This window comes from Conger conger, chromosome 1 (genome assembly GCF_963514075.1).
Source record: "Conger conger chromosome 1, fConCon1.1, whole genome shotgun sequence".
Classification (NCBI taxonomy): domain Eukaryota; kingdom Metazoa; phylum Chordata; class Actinopteri; order Anguilliformes; family Congridae; genus Conger; species Conger conger.
The window spans coordinates 18,689,070-18,707,963 of record NC_083760.1 but is presented as its reverse complement, the minus strand read 5'-3'; the positions used below and the strand labels follow the sequence as shown (position 1 = coordinate 18,707,963).

Genomic DNA, 18,894 nt, shown 5'->3' with positions numbered 1-18,894 from the left:
AATTGCTTTGGCAATTTCTCTTACCCTCTGTAGATCTGTTTCTGAAGTTACTGACATCCAGGTCTGCCTCCTAAAGAGTGTTTCTGATCTGTCGGACAGTTGCTTGGGGTTTTTTCTTCCTTATGGTGACAATTCTTCTGTAATCAACTGTAGAGGTCTTCCTTGGCCTACCACCCCCTTTGCAATTACTGAGCTCACCTGTGCTCTCTTTCTTCTTAATGTTGTTTCAGACTGTTTATTTTGGTAAGGCTATTGTTTGGCCTATGTCTCTGACTGTTTTTTTCTTATTTCTCAGCCTCATAGCAGCTTCCTTGACTGTCATTAGCACAACTCTGGTCCTCATTTTGAAAAATGCCAATAACCGACTCCAAAGACAATCAAAAGCCTACAAGACTGGATACTGAAAGCTTTCTTATGCCTGCACTAAGGAAGCAATTGAGTAGACCTGACTAATCAGAAACAGCTGAAAAGCCAACTGTCCAATTACTTTTGGTCCCCTAAAATGGGACACTGTATAAAAAGGGTATCAAGTCCTACATGGATCACCCGGTATGGATATAAATAACCTCTAATTAAAGGTACCAGTCTGCATTTCATATTCTAATTTCATATTTCATATTCTAATTTACCATTTACCATTAATGTGCTGGAGTACAGAGCCAAAAGAACATAATTGTACCACTGTCCTAATACTTACAGACTGAAATATATTTACAGTATAATATGATTTAGGAATATTCTACTATAAATTGATTTATGCTGCATGTATGTGTGTGACACAGAATGCACTGAACTGCACTGTATGTTTCTCTTCCACTGTTGCCATGGTCCTCTGTCCTGTTTGCGAATGGTTTATGGAGAGGTCCTGTTAATCCCATAGTGCTGTTTATGTTTTACGAGGGCACACTTAATGCTAAGTGTCACCCTCCAGTCCATGAGGAGAACCTTAGATTATCGACGGGTTCAGATTTTATTGATTATTGCCGTAATGTATCGTCCCTCAGTGGGGAGTGCTTTTCGCCACAGTACAATTTATGAGGGAACCCTTCAGCGTGATGGGGATGGATGGTTTGGGTAATTAACGCATTCCTCTTCCCTGAAAGACAGCCACCTTATTTTTCCCTTCCACCCATGGCTCTAACAACTGACTGACCTTTTCATTTTCGGCATTGCTAACGGAATGCATCATTAAGCTGGCATCAGGAATTAGCTTATCTCCACACGCCAGGCTGCCAAGTCTGGTCTCGTCCTGAAAGAAGAGCCCACAGTCTTAATTGGCCACATCCTAACGGTGACATTAGGGCCCGACTCGGCCCCTTATAAAAGGCCATCTGAAGCATCTACTGTACCCAGATATCGAAATTATGGTGCCACCACTGATTGTTTTCTTTACTCCTAACAAGGGAGAAGATAGGGTTTGTGGTAATTGAAAGACTATATAATACAAGAGCATACACAGTACAGTACTTAAATTCATGCAATGAATTTAAGAAAATTATTTTGAGAAAATTACATAAAATGTTCAGACAGATAAATAAACAATGAGAAAATATAATATTTCACGCAAATGTATTGAAAAGTCGGAAACATGCACTCCTTTGCCCTTTTATGTGATTGTTTCAATTGTTGCCGTGTTCCTCTCTTGCGGCTGTATTGTCTTGGGAATTTGGGGAGTCCTTGATGAATCATTTTCAGACTGACCTATGAGGGTTATACTTAGAAAATCAATTTAATTACCGATAGTTCTTCATATACCTAATTGGCATCAATAGTAGTCTATATGAACTGTAAAGTGAAATATTGTTGTATAGTAGCCCGATATTTGTTGAAAAGTAGTTTTAACATTACTTGCACAATATATTTCACATATTAACTGCTCTTTTCATGGACATTATCTTACAGAAGCAAACGTGTCAAATATAATAATGTTTAAGCAGTGATTTTCTATGGCATTTACACTGGGTGAACGGGGGAATACTGTACACAGAAGCATTTAAGGACACAGTGAAAGCACTCTGGCGATAGGATAGCTTCCCTATACTGAACAATCGCGTTCACTACGTCTATGTCTGTCTCACTTATACACAGCAGCAAGCGGCACATAGTGCCTGACCGCAGACCCGACCGGGGAGGTTAATATTTCATGCTGAGGGTACGAGAACGGGATATCAGGGAGCACAAAACTGTGCCATCGCTGTCTGCTCTGGAGACTGAGCTCACTCACTCCGCACATTAGACTCCAGCTGTCAAACCCAATGAAGCTTTTCTGTCTCAGACTGCAAACGTTCCTACCGTTGTCCAGCTCTCCCTCTCTGCACTGTTCTTTTGTTCCTTATAAGCATCCTGGTTTTGTTCCTTATTAGCATCCTGGTTTATACATAGCATTATCCTGCCATAGTTTGCAAGGAGAAACCCTTCATTATATTGTTATTTTCCTCCATTTATATCTCTACCAGCCACCTGCAAGTGAATCAGCGGGTTATAGGAAAAGACCGTTTTTTTGTGCAATGAGCTGAATCTTTACCACACCACAGAGTAAGGAGAAAATTAATTATACAGGCCCTAACTACTGTACATACTATGGCTCTCCTCTCACTTTTCAAAAGTTCTCCCTCCACCATCGATAGCATGGCAGTTGGCTATCATTTATTTCTGTAGATCAACTTACTGTATGTTCCAATGACAAAGTTGGCTTTAATTTGTATTGTACGAGCTAAGGAGGAAGAAAACGTAAGTAAACATTGATGGTACACTGAACTGCATGGTGCGTGTATCATTAGCATTATTGCCAAACACCATGGTGAGGGGTGAGTGTTCCTTGTACCGCCTGGTGCGTACTGTCAGTTGAAGCCTTGTGGGAGATGGCAGATGTTTTGAGAAAAAACACTCCTGTTGCGGATCCCCTCTTGTGCAATTCCTCCCGGTCCAAAGTTTTGTTTAGACTCCTGGCGTTGATCCCTGAAATGGTGTGTGTTCCAGGAAACCACTGCGGAAGGAGGAGAACGGGACCAGCCGGGGGGAGTACGCCATGAGCTCCCGCAACAAGAAGACGGTGGACACCAACAATGCTGTGGTCTAGAGGACGCACGGACGAGAAGCGGACGGATCCCCACCACCATCGCCCCTCCCCCAGGCCTGCTCCCCGACAAACCCCCGGTCCGCAAAAACGCAACGAGGGCGGGGACATTCATTTAACGCACCTTGCCAACTGTGGTCACCCACCACGGCTTCGCTAGCAAATTAGAAAATAGAGGCAGATGAGGCGGTGAGAGACGAGGAGATAACACGCTGTGTGGAGTGAGACAGACTGAGCTTCCAGCGTCAGGGCCTCCTTAACATGCAAGGCTGGACGGTGCCATTCTGAACAGGAAGTCGTGTCTGCTGAGGAAGGGTTTGACGGCTGACATCTCGGGAGGATGAACCTGCCAGTCTGCACTGCTCCGAGAAATGACACCTCAGAGACACTTTAAACGATAAGAACACTTAATTACAATAACAAGAGAAAAAAAAATAACGCATGCAGTTTCCATGGAATGCAAAAATCTTCTAGATTTTTCCACGCCTCTCTTTTTCTTCATGAGTCCACCTTTTATTTTGTAGTCGTTTGTTTTCGAGGCTTTGTTGATAGTGTTTCTTGATACTAGTGGCACAGTACCCCCCTATTGTATTCTCTATCTAATGTCAGTTCCTCCTCCTGCTACATAGCATTTCAAAAACACCATGGTACCCTCTGCCTATTTGCAAAAAAGAGAGCATTAAAACAGTGAATACCCAAGCAAGTTCATACTGCAATGGGTTGCTTCCCGACTATGCAATTTAGAAAGGGAATATAATGGCAAAGGGGCCTCCTCTATTACAATACTTTTAGCCACTCGGCAGATACTCTTACGTGGAGAGACTTTTACTCAGCTTCCATTTTCTACATAGTACCCTCTTATACAGTTGAATATACACTCAGTGAAGACTTTATTAGGTACACCAGCTTGTTCATGCAAATATTTAATCAGCCAATCAGGGGGCAGGAACTAAATGCATGAAAGCATGTATACATGGTAAAGAGGTTCAGCTGTTTTTCAGACCAAATGTTGGAATGGGGAAGAAATGTGACCTTTGACTGTGGAATGATTGTTGGTGTCAGACAGGATGGTTTGAGTATCTCAGAAACTGCTGATCTCCTTAATTTTCATGCACAACAGTCTCTAGAGTTTGCAGAGAATCATGCGGAAAACAAAAAAACGTCCAGTGAATTGCAGTTCTGTTGGGAAAATGCCTTGTTAATGAGAGAGGTTAGAGGAGAAGGACCAGACTGGTTAAAGCTGACAGGAAGGTGACAATAATGCAAATGACCACACATTACAACAGTGGTATGCAGAAGAGCATCTCTGACACACTATGCGTCAAACCTGTAAGTGGATTGGCTACAGCATCAGAAGACTTAATAAGTTAAATGAATAAGTCTAATAAATACCTAATAAAGTGCTCACTGAGTGTATACTGCAGAAGATAAGTACCTTGCTCAAGATGACGACTGTATCCCTACCTGGTAACCAAACCTGACAACCTGCAACTACTGGGTTACAAGCCCTCACCATTATACTCCATTATCGTCTGTATGTTTGTTTGTCAGAAATGGTTGTATACCTAAACCATGTCTAAATTCTAAAACAAACTTGCATAGAGCAGTAACCTTTTGGTGCACTTGAGCATGTGTTGATAGATGTCACTCGATTGTAGATTATACAGTAAGTGCATGCACATGCTTCTAAATAACCATCAATGCCACCACATTGCCATAGGTGAGGTCCACCTGTCTGTAGCAAAATATCACCAAAATACCAAATGAAGTGGGACTGGAAGAATGTAAGATAGTTTCACTGTGCAAATTATATTCATCAAAGTCTTGATGGGAAATGAGGTTACTTTCTTATCTCAAATTATTGTATGCTACCTTCCTGTAGGCTACTTACAATGTGGGTTATGTTTAAAGAAATATCACCACATAGAGAAAAAGATCATGGCAGAAGGGTTTGGTGTTACAGCTCTTGCATTTGGATGAGAGAATACGCTGTATCATTTGGGCATTTTCAGTGTCTAGTATTATCCCGAACTGCAACAATGACCACCCCTTCCTATTGGGTAAATACTAAATGTTTTCTTAAAAGTTTGTTTTTCCCTTATACTAAGGCCAATTTATCAGTGGGGTAAAAGTCTTTCTGCTCCTTGGCAAAGAGGATCAATCTACACGTGACATTGTGAAATATGTAGCTATTTAATGCATGTGCTGAGAATTTAAAAGATTCCCCATACATATCCCGGGAACTGTCCATTAGTGATATAAATAGTGCTGTTGGTAAAATGTTGTCATACCAGTCTTACAGCTTATTCATATTACCGTAGCTACGACTTCTCAGAATTATAGGTAAAATGACAAAACATTTTGATTATTCGAGTTTTGGCATGAACTGCCTGCTTATCACTGCAGCCCAGTCTGTCTAAATAGCATTATACATCAAATGTGGAGCTGCTGTGAATATTTCATCTTGCATTCGTTATTATATTGATGAATCTTTCCATCCAGATGTATCTGCACCCATTACAATCAGATTTGATCAGAGCATAATTTGGTGAATGAGACCCAAGGAATTGGTTCATAATTTCATTGGAAAATAACTGTTTTGTTTTAATTTTGTTTAATGGTATATTTTGCCCCTTGTGTCAGAACACTAATAATTATTTACTGACTGAAGACTGTTATTACCCAAGGCTACTGTAACAGCTATCTTAAAATCCATTCATGTTTATTTATTCAATTGGTTTATTATTTATTCAACTGTAAATGTATGGCTTTTCTTTGTCTTAATCAGTGTTCTTATTGCTGTGTCTATGTCAACTCTCATTTTCAGTGTAGGCCTACATTTGTAAATAATTCTGTTCTGATGGAGTGTAATCTCCATCTTTCAGCTAATACTATACACCCTGTTTCAGTGAACTATGTGTGTATGTGTGTGCATGCGTGCATGTGTGGGAGCGTGTGTGTGTGTGTGTTTGTGTGTGTGTTTCTGTTGCTTTTTGTGCGTGTGTGTGCATGTGTATGTGTATGTTTGATTCAAGACAGGCTTTTGCAAACTAATCCTAATGTTCAAAGAGAGAGAGTGAGTGAGAGAGAGAAAGAGATAGAGGATAAGCAACAGGAAGTGCATTGTCAATTTATTAATGTGATTCCATGATAATTCTTCTTTTTCACCTGAGGGTGGCCCATCGCTATAGAAACTGAAGAGAGCTCTGAGTAAGGTAGTTGGTCCCAGGTATCAACCAGCAACTACTCTGGGGAGAGTTTGAAGAGAAAGGGTGGCCGTTTTGTGCAAAGCTCTTTTGGCAACTTATTTCCAGGGTGAGATTGCATGTCATTGTGCCATTGATTATAAACTAGCATTGACATTGGGAATAAAGGATGATCTTTCTCCCTTCGATTAATAGGTGACATGCAATTGAACAGAGAAGTTATAGAATTATATTACAGCTTGTGCAGCCTATAGTATTTTAATCACATTTCTACATTGGTTGCATTTTGTGTTGCATTTAAAAATGTGTTTCATTCTTGCAACAAATTAGCTGCACTTAAATTTGAAGTAGTTAATTCTTTGCTGTAGAAAATCACTTGAGAGAGCAGCTCTCCCAAAATAATGACAATACACTACATTGTGAAATGACCCTCATAAGAAGATGTATTTCGGGAACGGATCTGAGCCTCTTCTTTATATTTTTTAATTATGTAATCTTTTCATGTCACCTATAATAAAGCCTCTTATATTGCTGAATACACATGGCAAGGATATAAAATAAATTTGGCCAAACATTTTGTCTTTCGGAAAACAACTGTATGATGCATTATTTTATTTTCAAACTTTGAACCTTGTGGGCTGTAGTACTGTAGGTGTGAGGTAGTGTTAGAGGTGTGTAGGCATTTCCAATTCAGTGGATTTACATCACTCTAAATCCCTCTGTTTAACATGATTATTCAAGCAAGATGTGGGTTTAACAGGCTCTATGCATTTCACAAATGTGGTCGTATACAGCATAAGTTCAGCCCTGCTGTTGCTAACATAGAAAACATTTACAGCAGAGAGGCACTTTTTGGTGGCTAATACAGCATACACATTCAAACACATTTCCAAGCTTTTCAAAGTATATACAGGAAATCCCTATTTAACCTAATATTCTGTGCAGACTGGGTGAAATGAATCTCCATTCCAAGTAACAGTGATGATGTCTCTTACTTAAATGCTATAAATCAGTGTGAATGTGTGAATGTGTGTGTGTAAATGTGTGCCCGTGTTATGCATACGGTATGTGTGTGTGTTTCCCTGTTGTAGAATAAAGTGCTCTGAGTTTGCAAGCACAGACCTTGCATTGTGACATATAACTGCATATCTACGGTGTACCCAGCATCTGAGCATACATCTGTATTATATTATGTACAATACTATAATCTGAAAAATAATGCATGAATGTAAATATTAATATAAAAAAACTGCCTTCTTGACTGTATCACATGTACAGAGTAAAAGAAAACATGTTTATAGGGAAATATATAACAACAGATATGCTACAAATCAGAATTTACTGTTGTCATGTTTCTGGAACAAGCCATTAATGTATATTTTGGTAAATAAAGGTTGTTGCACAATGTATGCATATATATAGTGCATTGAACTAATTTAATTGCAACATGCTGACTTTTTTAGTTTTAAATAAAATTGTACTTTAAAAAGACCCGTTGTCAGTTATTGTGAAAACTATTTTGGTAATGCTTTACAATAAGGTTACATGAATTAGTTGTTTATTATCTAACTACTGAAACGTTAAGTTTTGTTTATGTATTTGTACATCATGAATACATGCTAACAACTACATTAGTTAATGCCAATTCATATTGGCATGATAAAAGCAGTTAATGTTTCTGTTAATGCTTAACTAATTGTACGTTTATCCCATGGTTTGCTAATGTCTAAATATTCATGTAACTAATACATTAGTTAATAAGAGTTAAAAAAAGACATTAAAGGTACAGTAGGTAATTTCTGACTTCTAACGGCCAAGAGAGGAATTGCAGCAACGAACACGCTCAAACCACAACACTGTTTAACCCACCCCTTCTCTGAACGTGCTGACGTTGAAACGCCATTGGCTATGGCAATTAGAACCAATTTTCAACCAATGAGCTTGAATTATTGTACAGCTATGCAATGTTTTGGTGCAGAGTGACTGCTCATCAACTGCATATTTTGAATCCCAAATTTAAGGACTATAAACACAGGTAGAGGGTGAGTCAGTGAGCCTTTTTCAATGATAAGAAGGGATTTACAATGGTCTTATAACAATGTTTTAACACAAAACTCCAATTGTCCCTTTAAAGAAAAATTTCATGCTTAATTAATGCATTTGTAAATCATTGCTTCATGTTAACAACTACATTAGTTAATGCCAATCCATGTACCCTTATTTTAAAGTGTTACCACTATTTCTTTCAAAGGAAAAGGGGAGGAAATTGTCCCACTCGTAACGTGATAATCGCTCTCTCTGTCTCTGAGGTGAGTCACTGAGCACGCTTCGCCCCGTAGCCTGCTGTCTGAGTCTGTTCTCCAACAGGCCGAGAATCCACACAGTCCCTCTGCGATCCCGCATCTGCCTGGAGAGGGGGCTTACTCCCATTAAACGAGTCTCCGGGGCCAAAACTTGTTCAGGGCGAGTAGATGTCACGGTTGACACAGTTGACTCGCTTGATCACATTTTCACAGTGTTTTCACTGTCATTTTTACTGGTGTGAACCCCTCGGGGGGTAGATGTGCATCTCCTGGGTTTCCTGCGGTGGAGGTAATGTTCACAGTCTGTCTCAACGCATTAATTATTAATGAGCAGCTATTATGAAACACATTCAGGGCTCTGGTGTCCAGGAGCAAATGGAACAGCGAGTGAAATAGCATCTTTTGATGTCAGCTCTTTGCTTCTCTTTAACTTTAACCTATTTTTAATAGACTCGCTAAGGCAAATTCTCTCATTCTAATGAGCTTCTGTGGTGGATTGCTGACTAAACAAATTAGATTACCAAGAAGGGGCAGCTGCATGAATATTCACAGCCTCATTATTGGCTGAGTTCACTTGTGCTAGAGAAAGCCCCAATGGGTTTCTGGGTAAACATGTGACTCTCTCATTTATGCATTAGCATTTTAAAGGAGGCTAGTGAATTGTTATCATTGTCTGTTCAGAGAGACAAACTCAACACATTCTGCAGAAGGTCAATTAGGAAGATGGTTTTGTACTTTCTACTGCTGCGACCAGTCACTTTTCACCCTCTTGGCTGAGACTGAATTAAAACTCCTGTGTACAACCCTTGAATTTACCCATGTAACATTGTATTGATGTTGGTTTCATTATCTGAGTGCAACGAGAGCCAGGGGGTCAGCACAGCAGATGTTAGCATTTGGCTAAGTGGGTAAGTGGATGGGTTTGTGTTTTCACTCGTCTTCGACTGTGGCTTTCAGAGATCCAGGTCAAGTCGCAGACAGATACCGACGCAGTTTCAACATCTGGAGTTCAATTCAGCGGAAATGTGTCCAATCGTAGCTGGAGCAAAAGAAAAATCCAGAACATCCATAGCAGCGATAATCTATAGAAACCCACGTCAGTCTACGGAGAGGATGGGAGCACAGGGGAGACGGGAGGGCAGGGGAATGTGAATGAATTTGAATGTGAATGACCGAGCCTATGCACGGCGATGCTCCCTCTACTCAGATGTGCACTTTGAGAATAATGCAATTAGACACTCGGTGCATTCATTTAAACATTCATGCATTGTCCAGCCGGAGAGCCCTGAATTGGGCTGTAATAAAGGCGATGTGACAGGCTGAACGGGGCTGGCTGGAGCCCCGGCGCTGCGGAGACGGAGGCACTGCACCGTCGCAACACGCCGGCAGTGCCACTGCAGGCGAAAAGCCACGCGCACATTACAGTCAGGGACAAAGACCATCAAACCTTTCTTTTGTTTTTTAACCAGCTCTTCAATTTTCACATTCCATCCTGTAATTATATTTGTCTTGGGGTGGTGTGCGTTCGCCTCCTGCCGCAGTGCCAGATGCATCCAAGGCCAGGAAGGATGACTGCTCTGGGCACCGTGGTACAGTAGGAGTTGTGTTTTCGTGCAGTAGCCTTGTCAGAGAGGCTGTGTTTTTTAGACTGGGAGGAGGAGTAGTCTCAGCCCTGAACATGAAAATAATGACCGTCGCCGTGGATTCGTATGCTCCATCAGCGGCCAAGATGAAATGCAGTCCAGGCCATCTGGAGTAATTGAAATGGACTGGGGCGATTGGTGTAATTTTTAAGAACAAAGCAGTGTTCTGATAGCCTCCCAGCCCTACAGAACAGACATGGGCTTTGCAAATGGCCGCAAACATTTCACAAAACACTGTCGCAAAAAAAGCGAATGCTGTCTGTAAGCATCCGGTAATGTTGGCTGACAGCGTCGTGTGAGATTTAGCCATGTCTGGTGCGTACATACCTGAACTGTGCTTTGTTCGTTCTTCCTGTACCTTATCTGCATAACCGACTTGGCAGAAGATGCATGCAACAGCATTCTGCCGGCCCTGCCTTTGTCCTCTTTGTGCAGTGAATTGTGGAGAATTTGTGCCAGCAGGAAGCAGGGAGATGTTTCATATTAGAACACGGGAGTGTGTAAGCAGCCATGCAGACGTACCAGAGCTCAGAGCATTAATCACAGACTCTGCTCTGCCAGGTGGCCAAGTTACAGTAATCACATAAATAAAGTGGGAGCGCCTTCACATTTACTGTAAGTGTTTGTCAAAGTTTAATTTAGTTTGTTTTGAAATACCAGCATCGCACACCTTTTCCCGAAAGCTCAAGGGTCAAATCCAGTGTGTTTTTCTTGAGTAGGCGGACTTCACTCCGCTCCCATTTCTTTGGACGCATTTCATACACTAATGGCCATTTGGCCTGGATGGTCTGGATTCAATAAACATTTTATCTTTGTTATCTACAGCTTTATCTTAAAAATAAATTCAATTGTAACTTTTTCCATACAAACACAACATTTTTATGTAGTTTGAACTCTCCAAACTGTCATTTACAAGTTATTGAATCAAGGCATATGTATATTTTTTTTTTTCCTCTCAGTTTGATTTGATAGTCACTCTGTCAGTACTTACCCTCACTGACCACTTTATTAGGGAGACCTGTATATCAGACTGTTAAAAATATTTGAACAGCGAATCATGTGGCAGCAACTAATTGCATAAAAGCATGCAGACATGGTTCAGCTGTTTTTCAGACCAAATGTCAGAATGGGGAAGAAATGTGACCTAAGTGACTTTGACCGTGGAATGATTGTTGCCAGACAGGGTGGTTTGAATATCTCAGAAACTGCTGATCTCCTGGGACAACAGTCTCTCACATTTTGCAGAGAATGGTGCAAAAAAAAAACAGTGAGCAGCAGTTCTGTGGGCAAAACCACCTTGTTAATGAGAAAGGTCAGTGGAGAAGGGCCAAGCTGGTCAAAGCTGACAGGAAGGTGACAGCAACACAAATAACCACACATTACAACAGTGGTATGCAGAAGAGCATCACTGAACACACAATGCGTCAAACCTCTTAAGTGGATAGGCTACAGCAGCAGAAGACCAATAAGTCCAAAAAAAAAGTCTAATAAATGCCTAATAAATTGATTAGATTCCAAAATAACTGTCCATAAATTTGCACAAAAACCATTGAGCACCATGTGCTTACATATCATACGACATCATATCTGTCACTTCGATTCTTGCATAGAATCACACGGTAACTGTACAAATATTAAGGTTTTTACCATTACAAAAACATGCCTGGTTGATGTTTGAAGATCCCATTTTGAGACATTCAGGATTTTAAAAAAAAATCTGTTATGTATCTGCATCTGTTATGTAAACACTGCTAAAATAAAGCACCAATATCATAATTAATGGTGTTTCTGTTTTTGTTTTCCATTAATAGATGTCATGCAGCTAGTGCTATACTTTCCAGAATTCTGCACAATGTTATTGAAATCATGCAGACAGGAGGTGTTTAAAATTCAGTGTGTGAAGCGTTTGTTTTTCTCTCTGGGTGTCTTCTGTGTTTGTTGTATTATTTATTTTCCTCTTGACTGACAGCGCATTTACAGTAGGCCGTCAGCCCGGGTCAAAAAAGCAGTCAACTGGCTATCAGTCTGGCCCCAGGAATCTGACAGTCCACACAACACAAGGCACTTCACAACTGACAGGGACCACACATTCTGACAGCTAGAGGTCAATAATCGATATTTATATTCTCCCAGAAGAGAATGCCCAAGGGTTTTTTCCCTCTCATTTAAGTGCAGGTGCAATGGTGCCCGTAGCCTTCTTCACGTAATTTTCTCTATACTCCAATTAACTATCGACTAAATACACTTTGAGCAAATGTTTAATGTGCATATTTACTGTACACTCACCAAGCACTTTATTAGGTATTTTCTTAGACTTCTACTGCTGTAGCCTATCCACTTAAAGTTATGATGTGTGTTCAGAGATGCTCTTCTGCATACCACTGCTGTAATGTGTGGTTATTTGCGTTACTGTCACCTTCCAGTCACCACCCTGTCTGCCACCAACAATCATTCCATGGTCAAAGTCACTTAGACCACATTTTTTCTCCATTCTGGTGGTTGATGTGAACATTAACTGAAGCTCCTGACCTGTATCAACATGATTGTATGCATTGTATTGCTGCCACACTATTGGCTGATCAGATAATTGCATGATAAAGTAAAAATGTTCCTAATAAAGTGCTCGGTGAGTGTATATGTGTATGTTTTAGTGTGTGTAGGGAGGGCGGTGGTACAGGTTGTCTAATCTGGGCCATCAAATGCTTCCATCAAAGCGGCATTCAGAGTGAGACTGAACTGGCCTCCTCCATGTAGCTTACAGTCCTAAGTCATCCGTCAACTGACAAAGACCTCGTTGGCCACCAGGAAGCTCTCCATCAGTACAGCGACCTTCATAACGGGCACACAAACCCCCAACTCTTCAGCCGTTCCCCCGGTCGAGTCGATCCTCAAAGAGGAGGCAGGGGAGGAGGAGTGCTGGGCACTTGTGGGATGTTGATTACATAAGCTGGCGTTAATGAGGCGAGGGGGACTTTAAAGGGCTGCGAGTTCAAACAGCCACGGTGACGCGCGGCAGATGTGGCCTCGGAGCCAGGACTCCGTTACGCGCGGCGGGAGAGAGAGCGCCCTTTGATGAGCCGTGATGCGGCCGACGGTAAGGGAGCGCCTTAAAGGTTTGCTGATTTGCGGGGAGAGGTGACGAGAGCCTGGGTGTTTCTGCCACATCCTGCAGAATAATTACTGCTCACTCAGGTACGGGGGTCACCGAAACCTGATTCACCTGCGGCTACTGGATCTTGTTACAGTAAGTGACCAGTGCACGTTTTAAAAGGAAAAGACAGGCTCATATTCATTTGCTAATGATATATCCCATCAAATGTCCCCTTTGTCTGAGCACAGTTGAGCATTTTGTTCTTGTAGAACAAGTAGAAAAACAGAATTAGAATTCACTAATCAGCCAACTGACAGAATAAAATGTCAAAAAATATTTAACATGTAATATTTAACATCAGATGTAAATTAATCTTACGCAGCAGTGCACTTTAAAATACGGATGCGCTTTGTTTATTCCTGGCCTTGGTAAGGGCATTGCTCGTTTGATTTCCCATCCGTCTGACCGCGAGGATGAACTTCAACCACGTGCACGTCAGTCTTCGTTGCCAAACGGGGACCATGGAAGTGGGCTGCAGCGATGGCAGTGGCTTAGACTTAACCTGCTGTGTCAGCTGAGCTCCTCCGCAGGCAGATGTGGGATGACAGGGGGCCCGTGTGACTGACGGCTGCACTCAGCCCGTCGGTGAACATACTCAGACGGCAGGCTAAGAGCGGAGCGCGCTCAGTGACTCACCTCTGAGACAGGCGTACAGTAGAGAGACAGAGCGAGCGATTAACATGTTACACATGGGACGGTTTGCTCTCAAGAGCCCTCATAATACATTCCGTAAACACGTCATGGCATTCAGCGCGCCGTTAAGTATTCTAGAACCTGATTATACTCAGAAATAAATGACTGCACTCAATAATACCAATAACACAATATAAAATCTCCAGAAAAAAGATACCAGACTTATAATGAGCGAGCGAGCGATTAGCATGTTACACACAGGATGGTTTGCTCTCCTGGGCCCTCATAATACATTCCTCATAATACATTCCAGAAACACTCACAATAATGATTATAACATAATATATAATCTCCAGAATTAAGATAACATACGTATATAATAGCAGTTATATTATAACAACATAGTACTGTGCATTGCACTTTTACTGTTATTTCTTAATCGTATGTTCAAGACACAAAGATCACTATCTGCAGAATCCAGATATACGATTCAGATTCAATGTAATTATGTGGAACCTTTTACTTCCAGACCCAGAAGAGATATATCCCAGACTCAAGATCCTCTTATTCATCAATTTGATTTCATAAGGTTTTTTTCTAGAAACGAGACCACTCTCTGCATAATTCTGATATATTCCATGCTTCAGGTAATTATGCACTGGGATCCTGGTTGTTTTCCTCCCAGACCCAGATATTTTCCAGACTCATGATAATTTCATTCCAGTAACAAGGTGAAGGCATATCGGATATGTACTGGTGCAAAATGGCACTTCACATTTGCCTATTTGACAATCAAGCCCAAATAGAGATATACTTTATTGAACTCCGTGGGGTAAGTTGTTTCACTCATCCTGGTTACTTAGGAGTAGTGGGCAGCCACGGTGCAGCAATGTGGGGTTAAGGTCGTAGCTCAAGGGCCCAATAGCTGTGAAATAATATGACAGTATCATAATTCCTCAGTATTTCAACAAAAAGTTTTGTCTAAATGTATATTTTACAGGAATAGGTGTTCTGTACACTTTATATCGGTAAGGGGAAGATATGAAAACACAGATCTTGGATTGTGTTCACCAAAACTTAAGAAAACATAAGTATGGCAATGTCAATGGAATATAGTAGAGGACAGAAATGCATACATTGTGGTATAGATCCAGATGGACTGACCATCTATGTCTTCTGCTATTCTGGGACAAGTGCCTTCTGTAATCTAAATTAAATCTTACAAGCACACTTTATCACAGCGAATGAAATTAGGCCATATGTAATTGTATTTTATTCATTCTGTGCAGACCTAACTGTTGCACCGTGGCTAATAAGGGGAGGCTTGGCAGGAGCTGATGAGATGACTGCTCGTCTTGTTTGCCCATTGTCTACCCTGCTTATTGCGTTACCCTCCCTCTGCCTGGGTTATGTTTGATTGATCCAAGCCCTGATGGAGAGAGGCAGCATGGCCATGTCTGCAGAGAGGGAGAGGGGAGAGGAGAGGGCCAGCTTAGGAGCCAGCCCGTGTTCGCCCACAGTGCAATTAGATTTGTTGAGAACACATGCCATTACTTCAGCCTCCGCAAGTTCTGTAGCAGGCTAAGGGAGATGGAGACAGGGATGTCTGTATTCCAGGGGTGGGATGCATGGTGGTGGGCCTCTTCGCTGGGGACTTGTGCCTCAGTTCCTGTGCGCTAATGTGAGAAATGACTGGCAATATCAATTAAATACTTATGTACGTAAGCGTCATGGAACCAGAAGCCGTGGTATATCGTGGCACAGCTAACGGGGTGGTTAGGCACGTCGTGAAACGGAGTGCCATTAATTACACCCTCTAGATGTGCCAATATCCAAGATATATCACAGGTTCAAGTTCCATAACGCTATGGATTACCACATATATCTTTCAAAATTTCAGAAAAGAAAGACAAGACACACTTTAAATGAATGTATTTTCAATGGAACTATGTTTCATGATAAATGTATTCTTCGGCTGAACAGTAGTTTATCGGTTGCTAAGCAACGGTATTGCTAACGTTAGTATACTCCCCACTGCACCAACGTTAGCTAAGCAACGCGATTGTAATACTGTATCCCCACTGCAAGGTTAGTGCTAGGCTAGCTAGCTTGCTAGTTTACGTTACACCTGACAACACTGACAGACAAGTCATTTGTCTTTGCTGTAGACGTTTATCTGGACACTGCCAGATAATGGGCAGTTATTGAAAAAGCTCATTCTTTCAATCGTTTGAGTTTGCTTCGCCGGGGTTTGCTGGTCTTGCTGATATTTAGATCCGAGGATGTTTCCTTAGTTGTATTTCTTTCGTTCCCACTCCTTTCCAAATCTGAGAAGGTCAAAGGACACTTTAAAATCACTGTTTTTGTTTTACTTAGGTAGGCTACTAGCGGCGCGATGATGATAATGTCACGTTAATTTCGGTTACAAAGCAGATAACGGTGATCTCAAAACGCGGAGTAATATTAATAGACGTGTGAACATTCCATTTAGCCGTGTGTATATCGATACAGTCTATGGTATATCGTGGATATTGGCACGGCTGGAACGCCAACTGACCAATAGAGACAATGGACCGGACCTATCCGCTGTATAATATATCATACCGACTGTCAAATATGGAGGCAGGTCATTGATGTTTTGGAGATGTTCTGCTGCCAGTGGTCCATGGGCACTATTTAAGATCAGTGGCACAATGAATTCAACAAAGTACCAAGACATTTTGTCAGAAAATCTCTGCTATGAAGCTCATAGCCATCGGTAGATTTTCCAGAAGGACATAGGTACATCAAAATCCACACAGAAATAGTAACTTGAAAGCAACACAAATGTTCTGCAATGACCATCTCAGTCTCTAGACTAGTCTCTAGGTCTGAACCGGAGAGGAGGGTCATTTTACTATGTTGCCCATCCCTGTTTATAGCCAAATATCTTGGAGGTATTGTAATGTGTTGTCACACACACATACATGCACACACACACACACACACATACATAATATACTGAGTATATAGTTTATACATGTTATGCGATGTTTTTTCATACACAATATGTGCATTCCAGCATAAGCCCTCAAATGTGGAATTGTTATTGGGCGCTTGTCATACAGACTGAACAGATTTGAATTTGATGGAGTGTGCATTGATTCATTCGTCAAAAATCTGAGATACACGTTCTTTGCTTGGGCATTTAAAATGTCTTTTTCCATTAGACTGCATTTTCCCTCTCTGGCAGCTTTCTCTGTTTATTTCTGTTTTGACAGTGATGGAATGAACCCTCCAAGACAGCACAGCCCTCGCGTCACTTAACTGTCTCATTTCGCTTTTCTCTCTCTTTGTAAACAGACCATATGTTAACATCCACTCTAGAGATGGACAGGGTCAGCATTCGGCCTTGTTTCCCTGAATTTGATAAAACCTATTGTTAAAATTCAGGGAGAAACCTCAGGATCCACAAATCAACCAAAAATATTCAGGTGCACCACAGCGTCTAGTTCCACCGCAGGCAAAAAAACATTTCCAAACATTGAGAATGTATTGTTGCAAGGTCTCCAAACGGGGAAGTCTCGGAGGAGATGCTATCGCATATTCTATAATGGGCAGGGCAGGCATTCGGAAAGTCTCATTAGTGTTACCATTCCAGTGTAAAATTGGTGTTAATCATTTAAAATGTGTTCCCCTCAGTGTTTGGCAAGCATAATGAGTCCGGCACAACTGTCCGGCTTTAACCATGAATATTATTCCAATCAGACAGCTGTGAGGAGATACAGGGTGCGGTTTTAGCGCCGCCGGTCCACACAACCAAAGCACATGACGACAGGATCTCTGATTTATTTTCTAAAAATTTGATGTGGCCTTTATTTTATTGTTCTGGCTTTCAACCACAACAGCAACGAAAAGGGGAGAAAAATACATTGGCATCTGGAATGCATATGAATACAGAGCACTTTTCAAAGCTATATGCATAATATCCCTTTATTATCATTATCCAGGGACACAAAATGTCCTCCTCTGCTGCGGAGTGTGACTGTGGCTAGCTGCACATCTGCAGGTAATCGATATTTACAGTAGAGCATCGGCCAATCTTCTTCTATGAAGCACTTATTCTTTTCTGCGTTTGAGATACAGTCCAGAACACATTACACCTTCTAACACTTGGGCATTCACTCTGGCCTTGCCTTCAAATGCAATCTCCTTGACTCCCTTTCCTTATCTGAACAGGAAACTGCTACCACAGACCCCCTGTGCCACATCGAGAAACAAGCTCCTGCCCCTGCTTGACCCACACTCCCTGACAAGAATTTGAGCATGCTCCCTCTGATTCTACTGCCCTCTATGACCTCTAGGCTGTCTACGTTTTGAACCTCTGGAACACAGTTAGATGGACAGTTCAACCGGGGGGAAACCCGCTCACTTTGCCAGCGAAAGCTGAAGCGTGAAGCCGAAGAAGACCAGAGGTGTTGGGCTTGGAGGAGTCTGGAGCGGAGAGATGGTGTGGGCAGCTGTGGAGCGTTCCCCGGATGGGAGGGAGAGGAGGGGCAGGGCAGGGCAGGGCCGGGCCGGGCCGGGCCGGGTGCGTGGGGCGGGGAGGTATCCACGGGCCGAGTTCGTTCACATGGGGTAGAACTGCGAGGCCGCCTCGGAAGACTGGATCTCCACCTGCGCCATCTTGAACTGCGTGCACTGCAGCCACTTGCGCAGGGCGGAGGGCAGGACACCGGGCGGGACGCAGCCCTGCATGCCCTGCAGACACTGGTGGTTGACGCGGTTCTGGATGGCCTGGAGCCGCAGCTGCAGCCCCGCCGACAGGTGCTGGGGAGAGGCCGGAGGCCACCGTCACCAGGGCAAGTTTCAAAAACAACGTCTGAGCCATTTCAATGCTAAA

The 18,894-nt window shown here is 42.1% G+C and overlaps 2 protein-coding genes across 6 annotated transcripts in view; one reads left to right on the top strand and one right to left on the bottom strand.

Annotated features, from left to right (window-relative positions):
- The window catches only part of LOC133109947 (proline-rich membrane anchor 1-like), a 41,681-nt gene extending 33,910 nt beyond the window's left edge, over positions 1–7,771 (top strand). For both annotated transcript variants that reach the window (XM_061219749.1, XM_061219733.1), the window contains one exon: positions 2,980–7,771. In XM_061219749.1, coding sequence (XP_061075733.1) covers positions 2,980–3,079 — 100 coding nt within the window. In that variant the 3' untranslated portion in view covers positions 3,080–7,771. The remainder of the gene's footprint in view (positions 1–2,979) is intronic.
- A 10,067-nt stretch (positions 7,772–17,838) lies between these two features.
- The window catches only part of LOC133138705 (protein unc-79 homolog), a 58,523-nt gene continuing 57,467 nt past the window's right edge, over positions 17,839–18,894 (bottom strand). For all 4 annotated transcript variants that reach the window (XM_061257676.1, XM_061257685.1, XM_061257694.1 and 1 more), the window contains one exon: positions 17,839–18,821. In XM_061257676.1, coding sequence (XP_061113660.1) covers positions 18,621–18,821 — 201 coding nt within the window. In that variant the 3' untranslated portion in view covers positions 17,839–18,620. The remainder of the gene's footprint in view (positions 18,822–18,894) is intronic.